The sequence below is a fragment of the Grammomys surdaster genome, unplaced genomic scaffold (genome assembly GCF_004785775.1).
Source record: "Grammomys surdaster isolate TR1022 unplaced genomic scaffold, NIH_TR_1.0 126131, whole genome shotgun sequence".
NCBI classification, from domain to species: Eukaryota; Metazoa; Chordata; class Mammalia; order Rodentia; family Muridae; genus Grammomys; species Grammomys surdaster.
In genome coordinates, this window is record NW_021620939.1 from 2,358,809 (window position 1) to 2,376,749 (window position 17,941).

At 43.2% G+C, this 17,941-nt stretch overlaps 1 protein-coding gene across 1 annotated transcript in view; it reads left to right on the forward strand.

Moving 5' to 3' along the window:
- The window catches only part of Acad11 (acyl-CoA dehydrogenase family member 11), a 60,040-nt gene that overhangs the window by 6,163 nt on the left and 35,936 nt on the right, over positions 1-17,941 (forward strand). Inside the window, exons 2-10 of the mRNA XM_028756653.1 lie at positions 403-502; positions 2,485-2,610; positions 2,984-3,145; positions 5,926-6,090; positions 8,087-8,228; positions 8,544-8,665; positions 9,694-9,800; positions 11,162-11,288; positions 17,163-17,240. Coding sequence (XP_028612486.1) covers positions 403-502; positions 2,485-2,610; positions 2,984-3,145; positions 5,926-6,090; positions 8,087-8,228; positions 8,544-8,665; positions 9,694-9,800; positions 11,162-11,288; positions 17,163-17,240 — 1,129 coding nt within the window. The remainder of the gene's footprint in view (positions 1-402; positions 503-2,484; positions 2,611-2,983; positions 3,146-5,925; positions 6,091-8,086; positions 8,229-8,543; positions 8,666-9,693; positions 9,801-11,161; positions 11,289-17,162; positions 17,241-17,941) is intronic.

Genomic DNA, 17,941 nt, shown 5'->3' on the forward strand with positions numbered 1-17,941 from the left:
AAGGGCAGCATAAGTGGAAAGACCGGAATGAAAGCTTGCTGGATGGAGGGAAATGGGTTTACGACAGACTACGAGGAAGAGAATTGCAGCTTCTGAGGCAAAGAGAGACTTGAAAAGACTTCAGGGATAGCTAGATGTTTATATGCAGCTAGAAGTGCTTAAGAAATTATGCAAGGGGAGATTATAGAACAAAGAGCCCGAGAAAACAAGAATGATCTGCAATCCAGAAGACAGAATTGTCCAAGCTGCTAGTGGCAGCCTGCCCAAGCTGCTGGCAGTACCCTGTGGTCAGCCCAGTGTTGAGATACATTTATTTTGGATTCTTGTGTTTTCTGAGATTTCAGTAGGATTTCAGGAAGGCGACATGTTTATAATTGACCTTTGAAACCTTTGCTTTTCTAGATCAGGACAGTCAAACCCAACCTTCTTTCTCCAGAAGGGATCTCAAGCATATGTTCTCAGGAAGAAACCACCCGGCTCTCTTCTTCCCAAAGCACATAAGGTATGGCACAGAAATGTAGCGAGCCTTTCTTCGATCACAAATAAATGCCTCTAAAAACCACAAGAACAGTTTAATCTGCATTTGAAGGCCTCCTCCCAGTTACTGAGTGATGCAAGTGTGCCTCACTCTTAATTGACTATTTTCTTGAATTGCACATTCTTTTGTTTTAAAAAGAATCTGTGGTTGAAGGCTTAAAGCTGTGTTTAAACTGGCATCCTAGTGGGCTTCGCGGTTCCCTGTGGCTACGTTCGTTGCTACTCATTTCTAGATGCTTCTTTTCTGCACACCAGGAGTATCATCTGTAACGATGAACATTACTTGATGGGTTATTTTAACTTGGGCATCTTATAATCATTCAGGGGTTAAAGAAAAGAAAGACCTGACTAGTCATTAATACAGTAGACTTTAAGGTTTAGAATCATCAGGGGAAATTATAAAAGATGTCTGTTACAAATTAAGTTTTCTAATTATTATGAGCTGCTCACTACCCACTAAATACATAAACCAAGGTATCATGTTATACCTCATAAATACATGCAAACGTGATTTACCAGTCAATTTTTAAACTAAATTTTCCTGGTTGCAAAACAAGGTATTATCTCTAGATAGTTAGAGAGCAGGAGGGGACATAAATCTAAGTCCTGCAAAATGTCCTAAGTACGCTCTGCATATGTGAGTGGTACTGGAATCCTGTACTTTCTAGTCATTCACTGGGAGAGACCACTGTGGGTGGGTCTGATACTGTAACAGGAGAACACAGATGCTCATTTTCTTGGCTCCATCATACTCTTGAAAACATGAAGTAACTTAGATGCTTAAAAAAAGAAGTTGGGTAACTTTTGTTAATGTCAGAATGGCATGACTGAAGGCAAACTCCCACCCCCATCCTGCCTAGAAATGTCTACCTCAGAAGCAATCCTCTCTGAGTTTTCTCCTGACTATGTCCCACTAGAACACAGCAGAACACATCGTGCGCTCCGCCTAAATACAGCTCGGTGGATGGAGAGTACCTTGTCTGAACTTCCTCAGCTTCCCCCAAGGCTGAGTTTTAAAAAGCAGCATCCCGCTTTGCTGTCTCTGTGTATGTAATTCCCTAACCCGTTTGTCCCCGACTCCCTGCCACCCCCTCTCATTTCCTGCACATCTCTTTCAGTAGCCCTTGGTACTATGGACTATTCTCACTTTGGGTTAATTCCTTCCCTGGTCCCTGACTGCATTACTCCTTGAACTCAAGCTGAGCAATGTGTTCTCCTCTCCCTAGAAACCTTTGTCCCAGTCACCTTTGTCCCAGTCTGGAGTAGCCCTTTCCACACGCACCAGTCATCCTTGCTCACCCATATTACAGCTCTGCTGTAAGCCGCACCCATGGGTCCTTTCCGGGTCTGCACATGTGTTCTGCCCAAGGATATAAGTTTTCCTTTTCTCTTACTTAAGCCCCATATTTAATATCAACTTCTGGGAGCCTGGTTTCCCTTAGAGTTGCCTGGGTCCCCAAAACAGACCAGATACACATAAGGGTCTTCATGCCTCTTCCTTGAAGTTTGTTCTCCCTTGATGATCAGAAGGAACGGGTGATTTTCCCTTCCCACAACCATACCTGCCTTCTCCAGCTCCTGTATCTGACTAGAGAAACGAAATCCTAAGCCTCCTGAAAACTACAAAGGGAGAGGTGAAGCCAATAAGCAAGGAACTGCTGAAAACACAGAAATGCTCTTTAACAAAACCTGTGAAATATGGCCAGACTGTTGCCTTCATGCTACAAGAGCCAGTATTAAGCCTCATGCAAATGCCCATCCTTTAACCCCAGTTAAATTACCATGCTTTAGAGATGGCCTGCTTTGTAATTGTAATGACTGAACAAGCTTCCTGTTAAGGGAATCGTTACTATCAGCACTGGGTTATTTATTGACACATGTAGTTAAGGTTAGCTCACATGTAGTTACTAAATTTCTCTGTTTCTGGATTTTAATAATCCTATCTAGATTGACAGAGAATTCAAGGTCCAGAAAGCCTTGTTTTCCGTTGGATTTCCTGTTCCCAAGCCTCTGCTGTACTGCAGCGATGCTTCCATCATCGGAACGGAGTTTTATCTGATGGAACGAGTGCAGGTAAGGTAACCAACCATCTTATTTGGTTGTTGCTTTTATATCACTAACTTGTTCTTAAATACTCCTCTAGGTGGCAGTAAAGAGCTAGCAACAATTGTAGCCAAACAGGAAGATGTTCTTATGAGGGTGGGGGGCACTCTTCCATATAGAAAGAACAAACCATTAAGAGCAAATTCAAATTGTTTTTAATTTGAAGATGTGGGTTATAAGCAGTTTAAAGCCTTCAGGTCCACCCTGGCATGTCCTTGAATTTTGCCTTTGGTATGTATCCACATACACATTTCACAGACAAGCCTATGTCTAACATGCTCTGTAGATTGCTGATTTTGTCTGTCAGATATTTAAAAACTGGCCATTGGGATCACTTTGACAGGGTCGGATCTTTCGTGATTTTTCCATTCCTGGAGTTAGCCCAGCAGAACGTGCAGCTATATATGTGTCTGTGGTAGAAACCCTGGCATGGCTACATTCTCTGGATGTACACTCACTGGAGCTGGACAAATACGGTACCGGAGTTGGGTACTGCAAAAGGCAGGTAAGTCGTCTATGTTAAAAAGTACTGCATGGTCTCAGAAATAATGCACTGTGACTGACTAGTCAAAGTAAACCTTGTTATTGTATTTTGTGTGTGCTTGCGTGCGTGCGTGCGTGCGTGCGTGCGTGCGTGTGTGTGTGTGTGTGTGTGTTGAGTGGATGAACCTGTGTATGCAGGTACACAAGCATGGCATATGGTTGTGGAATGAAGACCAGAAATTAGCCTCAAGTTTCATTAATATTCAGGAGCCACAGAGGACATTGTGCAGGTGGGGAAAGGTAGGGGGTAAGGGTAAGGGCGAGGGTCCTGGCTTCTGGCATCTCCCCCTTCTCTGTTTAGTTAGAGAAGGCGTCTTATGTTCAATCCCAACTATGTGAGTTTTGAATTTGGATGTCTAATTATGGGGGGTCTTAGACAAGTTCACAACCCCAAAACACTGATGTGAGATGAGTCACATCGATGGTCGAAGGCTTTAGGCTGTCGACGATGGGCAACGTCAAGGGACTCCGATGTGGGTGAAAGGAGGGTGAGAGCCCTGTCTTAGGCCATGTAGGCTGCACCCACTCCCAGCACCACGCACTCCTTTTCGGCTGCATTGGGTGGGCCCCTGGGAAGTGGACCTACAATAATCCCGTCATTGGACTAACTCACAGCCATCCTAGCACAATGTCCTCTGAAGCTTGGCAACTGCAAGATCCTGTTTAGCAACTGCAGATAGACTCAAAGCAGAGTACCATGTCTTCTTAAGAATAGCAGGGAGACCATAACTCAAGCAGTGTACCATATCTTCTGAAGAACTGCAGGTAGATCATAATTCAAGGCAGTGTACCATATAGACTATGACATGTTTCAAGGCACAGGCCAAGAAGATTTTGTACTTTTCCACCACCTGGACCCTCTTACCCCCTCCCCTTGTAAAACATGCTATAAAAAAAAGCATTTCATGTTCAAAAAAAAAAAGAAATAAAAAAATGGTAATAATTGTAAAAAAAACAAAAAAACCAAAAAAAACAAATAGCACTAAAAAAAAAAAATATTCAGGAGCCACCCACCTTATTTTTTAGGAAGGCACCTCATTGGTTGACCTTAAGCTTTCCGATTAGGCCAGTCTGGGTGGACAGCGAGCGTGGGGGCTCCTCCTGCCTCTACTCCTCAGTATTAGAATTCCAAGCATGTACCACCATGCCTGTCTGGGTTTCTTTGTCTTCTTTTCTTCCTTCTTTCCTTCTTTCCTTCCTTCCTTCCTCCCTTCTTTTCTCTTCATGTGGGTTCTGGGGACCATGCTTAGGCCCCCATGCTTGCCCAGCAAGCCCTTTACTGACTGAGGCATCTCCCCTCCCACTAACTTTATTTTTTAGATAACTTTTATTTATAAAAGCTTCCATTTCTGCTTTTCACTTGGTTTACCAGTAGATTTTCTTCTCAGCTTCCCCTTTCTAGGTTGTGCTAAGCAAAAATCTATTAAGCTTTTTATCAATTTAATATTTGTGAGATGCATTTTTAAATATTAAGAAATCAGAAATATGTTCCTGCCCAAAAGAAACCTGTGGTTCTGTCTAAGAGACCCATTCAGGAGTCTCATACAGATGGAGCTGGGGAATGGTCTACTTCCCTGGGTTTACTACCTTCTAGTAACCTGTTCAGTGCTCAGTGCATGAGCTGCATGTCCAGCGCGCGGGCGTTGGCATGCCTGTGCTTGGATGTGGAAAGGAACTAATGCAGAGCATTAAGAATGAGATGGTGACCATGGCAACCAAACGCAAGTGAGGCCAGGCACTCATGGGCTGCATTCCATTGTAAGTACATCCTTTGCGAATAAGGTGCGAAGATATGAGGGAACAGAGTATTCACTGTGTGCTGTATTGGAGCTAAGTGAGCAGTAGACTACCTCGTTTTAAAACCTCTGGAGAGCTCACAAGACATAGATATTACTCTCATTTTGCAGATGAGTAATTTGAGGTTTATACTGACATAATAATTCACAAGTAAGTTCCTAGACGTTATATAACTTCCAGCCAGTAAGACCCCAAAGTTGAAGACCTTTGTTCTGTTGTATTAAATTGAGCAGACAGACATTGGGCAAAGGAGGGAGTTGAACAGCTGAATAATGTAGTCTCATTTGTAAGAGGACTCTGAGAGTAGAAGGATCTTTTTGTCTGCTTCTAATTCTAAGAGCAATATAAAGTTGGCTCTACTCTTACTGGTGCATTTAAAATACTCTGTGGGTGAGGGAAAGGTGTTAAATGGGAAAAGCTTTCTAGCCTTCATTGCCCCCTTTTCAGGGAGAAATTGTCTGCTTGTGGGGTGTATGTGTGTGTGTGTGTGTGTGTGTGTGTGTGTGTGTGTGTGTGAGAGAGAGAGAGAGAGAGAGAGAGAGAGAGATGATCTAATTATCTATGCATGTGATATGTGTACATGTGTGAAATTATCTATGCTGGGGGTTGTTTGTATGCATTTCTTTCTTCCATGAGGTAGTTATTGAGTAAAGACCTTTCTTGACACCTATGCCAGCATTTGACACCTATGCCAGCATTTGACACCTATGCCAGCATTTGACACCTATGCCAGCATTTTTACTTCTTGTCCGATAGAAACCTACATAGGTAAAATGGAGCAAACGGGAACAGAAACTTGAATGTTTGGGGTTTCAGGCTGCTAGGAGTTTGCTGTGAGCACTGTTTTGTTAAGCATTCAGGAGTAAGGTGGACTTGGGCACAGATGAACTGGTCTTAGAGTCACTGAGTCTGGAACATTCTATCTGTACCTCTATCACTTTCCAGGTGTCCACCTGGACAAAGCAGTACCAGGCTTCAGCCCATCAGAACATCCCTGCCATGGACCAGCTCTCCACGTGGCTGATGAAGAATCTGCCAGATAATGACAATGAGGAGTGCCTGATTCATGGAGACTTCAAGCTGGATAACATAGTTTTCCACCCCAAAGAGGTACCTTGAGCCGGGTTTGTGACACATTGTCTAGGTCTGACCTGAGACTCCATAAGGAAACAGATGTCCCCCGCATCCCCCACTGTCCTGAAGGAGCCCAGATCAGTCTGTTCCTCCCAACAGCTCAGACTGTCTCCAACTTGAAGCCTCTGGAGATGAGTCCTACAGATTTTATGGCATTGGACTCTGTCTGCCTTGGGACTGGTCCTGATCTTAAACAGTAACACAGTCATCATTTAAGCAGAACTTGGAGGTTGCTGTGTGTCACTCTTGTTTAGGAAGACTTCAATCTACTACTTAAAATGCCAGCCTCATGGAATAACATGGCTGGCAGAATTCATGTCAACAAGCATTCAGTTGTGAGCAACTGCACTCAGAAACATTCATGTCTCTCCCAATGAGCATAAAACACAGATGGAGAGAAAAGATAATCAACAAACAGCAACAGAGCAATGTTAGACCCACACGCCAACATACCATCCAACAACCTACACAAAGAGGCATAGAAGGAATGGCCCTGAGTGGACTAATGTGAACAGTTCAAAATAACACCCCACCCCCCACCCCCACCCCCACTCCCACCCCCTGGGGTGGAGAGATGGCTCAGCAGTTAACACTGGCTGCTCTCCAGCACCAGAGAATCCAGTGCCCCCTTCTGGCTTCTTCAGGCAGTGCATGTGTGTGATGTACTTAAATGCAGGCAAAGCACACATACACATAAATGAAGTTACATTTAAAATAATGGAAAGTTAATACAGGGAGGTCCCAAGAGACCTGTTCTCCGCATTCGTCAACATAGGTCTTAACTAAGCAGGCCAGTACATGGCTGATGCCCACCTTACTTCAGCTCCCCTCCTTGCCTTTCCCCTTTAGCTTCTGTGAGTGCCTGCCAGCCCCTGGCTCTGACAGCCCTGTCTGCCTCCTTTGAGTTTTCAGATTTGATTTCCCCTTCTTCAGGCTCCATGATTCCTGTATGACTTTGTTTGACTTTTTACCCAGCAGGGACAATGACCACAATCTGTTGTTTCAAAAACTGTCTTCTTTAGTATTTATTTAATTAAAATATTTAGACCAGAGGTATGCATGTGAATTAGAATGTTTCCTGAGTATAGAACATTTAGTTTTTAAACCCCGAACTTAGATTTTCAATTTTTTGATGCATAATATCACGTGGGTATAACTTCATATCTTAATCAGATAAGACCTTCTTTCCCTTCTTTCCTTTTCAGTGCCTATGAACTGAACCTAAACCCTGGAAAATACTTTACCAATGACCTGTGTTTCCCAGCCCTTTACCTTTTTTTTTTTTTTTTTTTTGAGACAGTATCATTTACTCTGTAACCCAGGCTCTGTTTTGAATCTAGATCTGTATGATTCAGAGTCCACAATAACCTACAATTCTACAATAATATGTCTAAATTTTTCCAAAGAATCAAAGAAGTGAAAAACAAAGGTGCATGGAGGCTTGGACTACCCCGACTCACATCGTGTTTGTGTGTGTGCGTGTGTGTGTGTGTGCGTGTGTGTGTAGGTCAGAAGACAACGTGAAAGGATCTTTCCTGATTATTTTATATAACTTACTTTAAAACATTATTGCTGTAATGGTATATCTATTACATATGTAGTTATTTTCATCACCAGAGCAAACTCTTGCTTTTACATTAATTCTTAAAAGATAATTAATCATTAGACCTTCTTCTTTACCACAGTTCCTCCAGACTGAGAAGTCAGAGCTGTGTTTGCATCTGTTAGTGAGCAGAGATGTCAGGGTAGAGTGCAGGAGGACTGGCAGCCAGCAGTAGAGCCAGAGGCCTTGGCGCTAGACAGCTGATGCTGGTTGGTTTTCGTAAATGAGACACTCTGCCGTGGGCAAAGATTACAAACTGTGACGTCATGTTGCATTTTAATGGAAATGTGAGTGTTCAATCACTGTGCCCTCTGCTTGCTTATTCAGTTTGTTTTGAATCCAACGTGTCCTGTGTGCATCTTGTTGCAGTGCCGGGTTATAGCAGTGTTGGACTGGGAGCTCTCGACCTTCGGCCATCCTTTGTCAGACTTAGCCCATCTTTCCTTGTTTTACTTTTGGCCCAGGACACTGCCCATGATAAACCGAGGCTCTCACCTTCAAGAGAACACAGGTACAGAAGAGCAGTTATATACAATCCTCTTTATTATTGGCAGAGCTGAGAGACATAAGCTGGTTGCAGTTTTATGAAGCTTTTGTTCCTTACAAATGTTCCTAATTCATCTGAACTTTGTATCTCATTTTTTATAGTCTGTGACAATACACAGTTTTTTGCATATGCTATTACTTAGGGAATCAATATTTAGAACAGGCTCAATACTGACAGTGTTTGTACTGTGTGCCACATTGTATCTTGCTATGTTATGTCATTTTGAAATGTTCTCTGTGGCATTCTTATTAAGGTGTATCCTGTGTGGTGTTTTTCTAGGAATACCAATGATGGAAGAACTGATTTCAATCTACTGCCACCGCAGGGGAATTGACCCTAATCTCCCTAACTGGAATTTCTTTATGGCCCTGTCATTTTTTAAATTGGCTGGAATAGCACAGGTAATTATTTTAAGCAAGTTTCAGCATTTCTTTCTGATGTACTGTGAGCTATGTTTTCTGGTTCAAGCCACTGTTTAGCTCTGTGCTCCTCCAGAAGTCAAGTTAGAGATGAGTAATGTGTAAATTTAGAATTTACAACAACAGAAGACATCAGTGGGAAGAAAATGTGCATATCAACATGAGTTATGACTCTTTTGTACAGAGAAGGTCAGTGAGAGAAGACGTGATGATGGTAGGAAAGTAGGGAGAAGCAGGAGGTGGGAAAGACCTCGGTGCTTCTCTGTTGAAGATGGAAAAGTCTTCCCCCTTTGTTTAGTCTGGGAGCCACCCAGGGCATGGTGCCACCCGAATTCATCCAGTGTAGGTCTTCCCACCACTGTTAACTCTTTCTAGAAATGTACACGTGAACACACCCAGAAGTGTGTTCCCATGATGATTCCAAAGCCAGTCAAACTGACCATGCAGACGTGTGAGAAGAGGGTGTGTTAGGCTGGAAGCACAGAAGTGGAGAGTGTGATAGAACTGATTGCCATTCAGGTCACACTGCTCACAGGTCACACTGTTCACAGGACACAGTGCTCACAGGTCACACTGCTCACAGGACACAGTTTTACCCAAATGAGAAATCAAACATGATATTGAACAGGAAAGAACAGCTCATGGCCTTCTCCTTGGTGCTGGTGTCTGAGTCCATTTTGTTGGCTGTGAAGGAAAACAGTGATCAGTACAGGCCTTGCTACCTGCAGGTTGCCTTGTTTGGGGCAGAAGCTCATTTTCAAGTTTGGCTTGAGTCATTGGTTACGCTTCTGCCTGGGTTAGAGTGTCACAACTACGTGATAGGAGTGTGATTCTAACTCAGAGCCATACAGTGTCCTCTGCATGTAAGTTCTCAGCCTTTATGGTCTGACTGACATCTTGGGAGTCTGTGAGTTTAGTTCCCCACATGAATCACAAACTGGAAAGACTAATTGGAAGCCAAGAGACCGTTCTCAATGAACTTTAATTGTCCCATGTTAATTTATTTGCAGGGAGTCTACAGTAGATACCTCATGGGAAATAACTCATCTGAGGATAGCTTTATGACTGCCAGTACTGTGCAACCTCTGGCAGAAACTGGATTGCAGCTATCAAAAAGGTAAGGAAAACATTTTCTCTGGGTAATTCAAATTACAGCCTCAATTAGCTAGGTCTCATATGATCCCAGAGAGTCAGAAGACAGCCTGTGGTCCTCACTCTTCACTTAAATAGTCACTGGGTATGGAACACTTAAAACTTTAAGAAAATGGAAATTTATATCTCTGCCCAGACTAGGGCTGCTATTGCTAGTCAGGATAGTTTTCTAGTAAATCACTATATACCTAAAAAGATATTGACTTAAAAATGAAAAGAAAATGCCCATGTTTATGATTAAATGTATTCTTTGCCAACTTGAATATATAACCTTTTAATATATAGGTGAACATGGTTTCTTATAATATTTGTTACTTACACATACCTGTTTAAATGGCATTATTATATTATTTATTAACTTGGCAATTATACTTTTTCTTCAACATTTTGAAGTGCCTTTCAAGCTATGTCTGTATCATGGCAGCATTTCTGAGGGGTCTAATCTACCTTTCCAGCCACACTCCTGCTCCTCATACAATGAGTGACGACCACTACTAACCCCAGGGACATTTCCTAAGCTCCACTTACCCATGATACAACATTGGAATGATTGGTTTTTTTAAAGATTTATTTATTTTATGTATCTGAGTACACTGCCACTGTCTTCAGACACACCAGAAGAGGGAATCAGATACCATTACAGATGGTTATGAGCCACCATGTGGTTGCTGGGAATTGAATTCAGGACCTCTGGAATCTGGAAGAGTAGTCTGTGCTCTTAACTGCTGAGCCACCTCTCTAGCTCCAGGATAATTGCTTTTTACAACTCATTTCTAGAATGCTGTGTGTAATTTTTCCAACAGAACAAGGGTTTCATTGTGTTTCTCATTAGCCTTTTAGAGTCCTCTTTAAAATGCCCTGCAGTGATATCTGTGAGATGTGTGAAGAATACTGGTCAGATTTGTGCTTACCTTCCTTGTTCTTTAGTGGTTGTGACAGCAGCTGGCACTGAAGCTACCACTGTGTGAGGCCGTGTTAGGCTTCTGTTTTCCCAAGCAGCTATTTGAGCATTCAAGCTTAGTGATCAGAACAAAGCAATTCTATATTTGCTCCATGCTATAAAAAACAAAACTCATCCATGGGACTAAGGTCCTAGCTCAGCAGTAGAGCAATTGCCTGGTCTTGGCAAGGCTCTGGGTTTGCTCCCTCAAGCTGCAGAAGTGAACAGTTAGCTCCAGCCTCCCAGATACGGCAGCTCCTCCCAGATACGGCAGCTCCTCCTAAGGATAGTTTTGGATAGCCCCGGAGATCTTGCCTTATTTTAAGAAATATATAATAATGACTTCAGAACCCTTTGTAACCTTCTTTTTTTTTTCTTTTGCCCAGAACTCTCAGTACTACACCACCACAGGCTGACACTAAAGGTCAGCTGTTTGCACAGAGCAGGAGAGGCCAGGAAGTTCTCATGAGGGTGAAGCAGTTCATGAAGCAGCATGTCTTTCCTGCTGAAAAGGTAGTATGTGCAAGGACCATCGGCCAGTACTCCTTTCCTGGCCTTCAGCCTCCCACTTCCCTCAGTCCCCTACCTCACAGATATTGAGAGCTAAATTATGCCTGGAGGATACACACATACATCTATGGTTGGGAATCGAGGGAAAGGAACCGAGCAGTGAGGCTCAGATAGGTGGAAGTGGAACTTTACATCCAGTTGCCATTTGCTAAGGTGTGGTGACCTTCAGCTTTTGTTACTCTAAACGTGGATGCTTTGAGAATTTAAGAACCAACCGCAGTCTCCCCCAAATAGACATGGCCGTGAACTTTGGCCTGTCATTTCAAGCCACATAAATACTACCCTTTCTTTCCCTCTTAAGCTATCGCTTTAAGAGGTTACATTGAAGAAGTTCATGGGTTGTAGTGAGAAAACATTGGTCCAGTAGAGAATCATGTCCTGTCCGCCTTAAGACAGACTGGACACCTGAAGAGCCGCTGAAAATAAGAACGAGTCAGACAGAGTGTGTGCCCCTGGGGAAAGGCAGATGACGAAGAGGAGATAAATGCCATGAAGAAAAGGAAGACGCACTTTTGATAGGGTTTGTGTCTGTGAGGCGCTTGTAAAGGCCAAGTTGGTTCCAGTCAGTCGGCGGCTGGCGGAGGTTGGCTACCTTGTGCTGGGTCGTTGGTGTGGTCTCAGCTTTTTCTTCTGCAACATAAGCAAGTCTGGCTACAACTACTGTAAATCTCATTGTAACTACCTGCAATTCTGAGGGTCTAGAGCTGGACTAGAGTCAAATGAAGAACTCAAAAAGGCCAAAATTCTCCTAACAATGTTCAGAAGTGAGATGTGTTTATAGGGACATTAGTGTTATTGAGTTATAGGGCTAGGTGTCTTATTGGTAAATATCTTCATATGAGCCTTTAACATAAAGAGGGATATAGTTTCTTCAAAAATACTCAAGTATTAATTCTAAAATTCTCACCTCTCCATTGATACCTAGTAGCACTTATGCCCTAGCTAGTGTGTGTCCAATTTTGAGTTCAAAATTAAACTTTTGAGAATCAAAAGGAGAAAACAGCACTTTTAATTCAATACAGTAGTCTAAATTCACCATAACCCTTCCTCAAATAAAATTCAATTGAAGCTTCAGGACAATTAAATTTTAGGACATGGAAATTATCGAGCAGACAAGGGGCCACCAGAAAAGCCAATGCAAAGTAGATTTGAAAGACAGAGTGGATCATACAAAGAACAGTCCATCACAGAGGACGTTGCATTTTCAAAGAACTTTGAAAGGAAAGTGCGTTTTTTCCTCAGTGGTGAAGTAGGTGATTGAGTGACACAGAGAGCAAGGGGCAGAGAGAAGTCCAGGCGCTAGAAGAACTATCCGGCTTCTTGGGCCGCTCCCCTTCAACCGCACACAGCAGCTGTATCTGTCCCAGACAGAAGGCTGTCACAGCACTTGACAACAACAGAACACTTGTTTCCTGGAAGCCAGGCTCCGTGACTGTGAGTGAACTAGAGCACACCCTGGATTGTTGGACTTCTTGTCTACTTGGTGGAGTTTCAGCTGGAGAGCCCAGCTCACCTATCAGTTCATCTGACTCACATGTACTCACACTAATCAAAGCCTGTCTGCCACGTGCCCGGGCCTGCAACCAGCCCATGGTTCTAAGGACAAGCCTAGATTGGCAGAGAGAAGAAAGGGGTTTTCTCTTTCATCTGTAAATGTGACCAAGTGTTCCGGCAGCTGACACTGCAGCAGGGAAAGGAGGCGTCAGAGTGAGATTGTAGAGCCTCTGAACCCACTGTCATCCAGCTCTTAAAATATGTGCAAAGAACTCACAGCAAACGTAAAAACAAACAAAACCCAGACAGACTGTAGAAAGTGAAGGGCGTCCAAGCTTGTGTGGTAAGGAAGGCCACTTTGTGTTGGCAGAGCACTGGGAATCTGTGTTCCCAGTCTGATAGTGTGCACTGTCTTCACTCACAGACTTGTATCAACCTGTGAAGTTTTATCCTGTTTTATCCTGATTGATTGGAACAGCTAATTCCCTGCTGTGGGACATAGTCTGGGATGATTTGCAGAGGAGCAAACAGCTGCCTCAAAATAAGAGGAAAAACATGAAATTCTTTTCAATGTTATTACAACCTAGGTGGCAAACTAAAATGGGTATGTCTAGAAAACAATACTGTGTCGTGTACTACAGCAGTGTTTAGCGTCATGTATCTTTGGCTACTAAAATTCTTGGCGGCTTTTTGTTTATATTTTTATGTATTTTCCATAACGAGAGAAAAAAAAAAAAAGCTTGGCAGGGCTATTTCTGTGAGCTTTTGAAAATCCCCAGGTAGCCTAAAATGAACACACAACCCATCTCTGAAACTGCACCATGCCAGCTCTTCGTCTTGAAAGCCAGTGAAGAACACTAGCACTCCAATGTAGGACAGAACAAGCATCACAGTGTAGGGGCACACACGGGTCGTAGGGGTGACATCACCAGAGTTCTAGGGAATCTCTTCATAGTCACCAGATGATATGGGTAAATTCGGGGACCCTTATGGAGTTTATAGCCTCATTATTAAACGACTTTAAGAAGTGGACTCAGATGGAAGCTTGGGGCAATGTTATTAGACCTAAAAAGGAAAGCACCCCATGGTCAAGTTCTAAGTCTCAGCAGCTGCTTACACTCAGAGGGGAGAAGAAAAGCCATGCCATAACACTCCCCATAGTTCTCTTAGCTGAAGTGTAGAGAAAGTAGTTGATACAGAGATGTTTAAGCATAATTAAAGCCCCACATGGCATCAAACACCACATGGCAGGGAGAGAGGCTATAGAGAGAAGGGTAAGGAAACATAATGTGCCGGAAAAGGTGTGCTTAGGTTCCGGCCAGCATCCAAAGTGAAGGAACGGAGAAAGTTGTGTCAGAAAGATGGGCAGACCAAGCTAAACTCCCAGGTCGCTCAGCTCACAGGGATCTGGACTAGGGGCAGTTAATTCTTGGAAGGGAAAGTATAGTAGTTCATTAAAGGAGTAATTATGTATTTTTCCTATCTCTTAATCATGGCTTAAGATGAACCCACCCTCCTGGGGCATGTAAACACAGGTATAATTTGTTTTCTCAGAACTGTAGTGTCATAAAGAGGTAGTCAGAATGAGGACATCATAAACATCTTTCATAATATATTTATTTACTTATTTATTTTTTTTAGGTTTTTCAAGATAGGGTTTCTCTGTATAGCACTAGCTATCCTGGAACTCACTCTGTAGACCAGGCTGGCCTCGAACTCAGAAATCCGCCTGCCTCTGCCTCCCAAGTGCTGGGATTAAAGGCGTCCACCACCACACCTGACTCATAATATATTTATTACTCAGCACAATAGCACTGACTTTTTATGGCCACCCTAGGAACAGACATAATATGCAACCCCAAACAGGAAGCCTTCTGATTTAACTGACTTCCTGTCAGATGTGACAAGTACTCTCCATCCTGGAGCCTTTGAAAGTGCAGCTCTTCCTTGTAAGGCGCTGGACTCCAGACGAGCCTTCCTACCCCAAAAGGAACATGGTAGTCCATTGCCAAGAGCAGTGTAGTCTGGGAGAATAGTCTCCAATAACTTGATGATACACACAAAAAGTTTTGACAGTACCCATGACCTTTAACCCCATAATTCTCTTAGCTGAAGTGTAGAGAAAGTAGTTGATACAGAGACGTTGTATTTATATCTCTAAACTGTCATAGAACTGTCATCCAGGATTTTTATTGTATGTACTCTTTTAGGTGTACAAAGCAGAGGTTACTGTTTGACCCGAATAGTGTAATTTAGACTTTCCCACTTAGCTATTACTTTATCATTTATTCTTTCAACTCAGATGTTTCTTTTGGAGTCACATTCCTTTGCTAATAGTCTGTGGGAGCTCTTGTCACTCTCGTTTGGTTGGCTGTTTTGTTTTGTTTTGTTTTGTTGAGGGGATAAATAGTTAGTACCTTGCCTATTGATGATACTTTTATTTTGTTACCCTAATTCTTTAATATTCAGTGTTATGTTTTGAGGCATGGTCTCCCTAATTAGTTCAGTCTGACCTCAAACTCATGATCCTCCTGCCTCAGCTTCGAGAGTGCTAAGATTATAGGTATGTGCCACCACTAGCAGCAGCAGCCAACAGTTTGGGATATGAATTTCAGGTTGGTAATTACTTTCTCTCAGTAGTTGAAGATATTCACCCTTCAATTTCTTTTTAACATCAAAATTAAATTTGTTCATTTGTTTGGGGAGTTTTATGCATATTGAAGTCAGGTCCTAGGGATCGAACTTTGGTCGCCAGACTTGGCAGCAAGCACCTTTACCCTCTGAGCCATCTCACTGTCCTCTCCCATTGATCTCTAACTTCACTGTTGCCGTGGAAGTCAGCACTCAGCCTCCATGGTCCATTATATCCTTTTTCAATCACACTTTGCTTTTCTCGTTTCTGTGCTAAGTAATTTCTTTAGATCTTCCTGCCGTGTTGTTCAGTTCTCCATAGTCTGGCATTATCTAACTTTGGAGAGTGTGAGAAATGCGTGGAGAGCTCTTAAAGAAGAGAGGCCCAGTATGGTAGGTGCGCTCCATCGGTCCCGTGCCTCCTGCCCCGGAGGCGGGGAGGGGGGCGGCTTCTGGTCCCACCAGCCTTTCAAAACCACGGGAACCTTCAGCTTCATCACCAAGGCTTTCGTTTCCTTGGGTTGCCTTTCCAGTTTGTTTTGTCGGTTTTAGTATCCCATTGTCAAACTTGTAATTCCTTTCTTCTCGGAATCTGCTCACCACAACTATGTTATGCTGTGAGTGTGAGCAGTATCAGTGGCTAGAAGGAAACGACTGTTTTGCTTATTCTTGCCTGTGGTAGCTGGTTTCCTGCAGTGAGTAGGGATTTTTCAGGATGGACTGTGGGTTGAATTCCCCTCCCCCCCGAAGGAGATACATGAGTTTTTGTCCAAAGCTCTTTCCTCCAGAAGGGCTGGTTTTGTTCCGGTCAGCTGCTTGAGGCCGCTGCTGGCAGAACATTGTAAACTTAATTTGGGTTTGAGGCTTGAGGGCTTGCACAGGTCTGGCATTTGGATCCGGTGCTTGGGTGAAGGCAGGTTTCAGGGCCTGGCATTTTTTTTTCTTCTATTTCATTGCAAACTGAGAGCTGTGTGGGGGCTTTCTCCCTATGGTGTGCCTGCAAAGGTGCAGATATTTTTGTGTGTATTTCTCTGTTCTATTTGTTCTCTCCTTGGGTTTTACGGCTCAAGCCTCCTGGCTTTGATGGAATCAAAGTTCTAGATGTTCTGTCCAGCCCCTGGCCTTATTGCCTGTGTCCTGCTGATGTGGTCCATTGAGAACCAAGACCTAGGTCAGCCTCCACAGCCCAGAGGACAAACTTTAGCTCCCATCCTCCCGCCTGTCTGAGGGATGAAGCTGTTTTGTTGTTTTCTATAAGAACAACTGTGCATTACTTAATATATCCTCCGGATGGAAACATTTCACCCAGTCTTTTTGGTTGAGGGGTCTCTCTGCCCACTGTGTACCTTGTTGCTGGAGGCAGAACACGTAAACCTTGGGAATAAGATTATTACTGTCTATTACTGTCTAATATTGAGGCAGAGTGATTTTTGATGAGTAAACATTTAGAAGTTTTGTTATTCTGCACCTATTATTAAAAGGAAAGATTACTAACCAGGATGGTGGCACGCGCGCCTGTAATCCCAGTGCTTAGGCAGCTGATACAGAATTATGAGTTCCAGCCCACACATGTGGACACACACACGCATATGCACACACACACACACACACACACACACACACACACACGGTACTCATGGCATTGTTACTTTATTTAACTTGGCCTGATCATTTCCCCTTTACCTTCTTAAGGAAGTAGCTGAATACTATGCTCAAAGTGGAAACTCAGCAGAAAAGTGGGGGCACCCCTTAGTGATCGAAAAACTAAAGGTAAGACAAGAAGGCACTCAACATTGGGAACTGCATGTTTGGGGGATCTTAATTATCACTGTTGTCATGTAGGTAAAGGAGAACTACAATGATATCAATTTCTCCTTTTGTTTATGGTCTTGATAAATTGAGAATACTGGATTCAGCTGTGGCAATGCTGCCCCTGCTGCCCAACGCCCAGATGATAGGCGTGGTGCCTCATGCTCCAGGAGCAACTTTCTTTTAGGGCCGTGTCTCTTGTTTTTTTGTCTCTTGTTTTTCAAGACAGGGTTTCTCTGTGTAGCCCTGGCTGTCCTGGAACTTGCTTTGTAGACCAGGCTGGCCTTGAACTCAAAGAGACCCACCTGTCTCAGCCTCCCAAGTTCTGGGATTAAAGACATGTACTACCATGCTTGGCCATCAGAAGTTCCTTTCTTAAAGTAAAGTTGTTTTTTTTTTTAAAATCTGGGTTTTTAAAAATCTTATTTGTTTGTGGTGGCTTACACCTGTAATTCAGCTAGTACTTGGGAGGGAAGCTGAGGCTGAAGGTGGAGGAATGCTGTAAGTTAGAGGCTAGCCTGGGCTACATAGTGAGCCAGAGCTGCAGTATGAGTTCCTTTTTAGATAGAAAGGAAGTGAGTGGGGAAGGAAGGAAGGAAGGAAGGAAGGAAGGAAGGAAGGAAGGAAGGAAGGAAGGAAGGAAAGGAAAGGAGGGAGGGAAA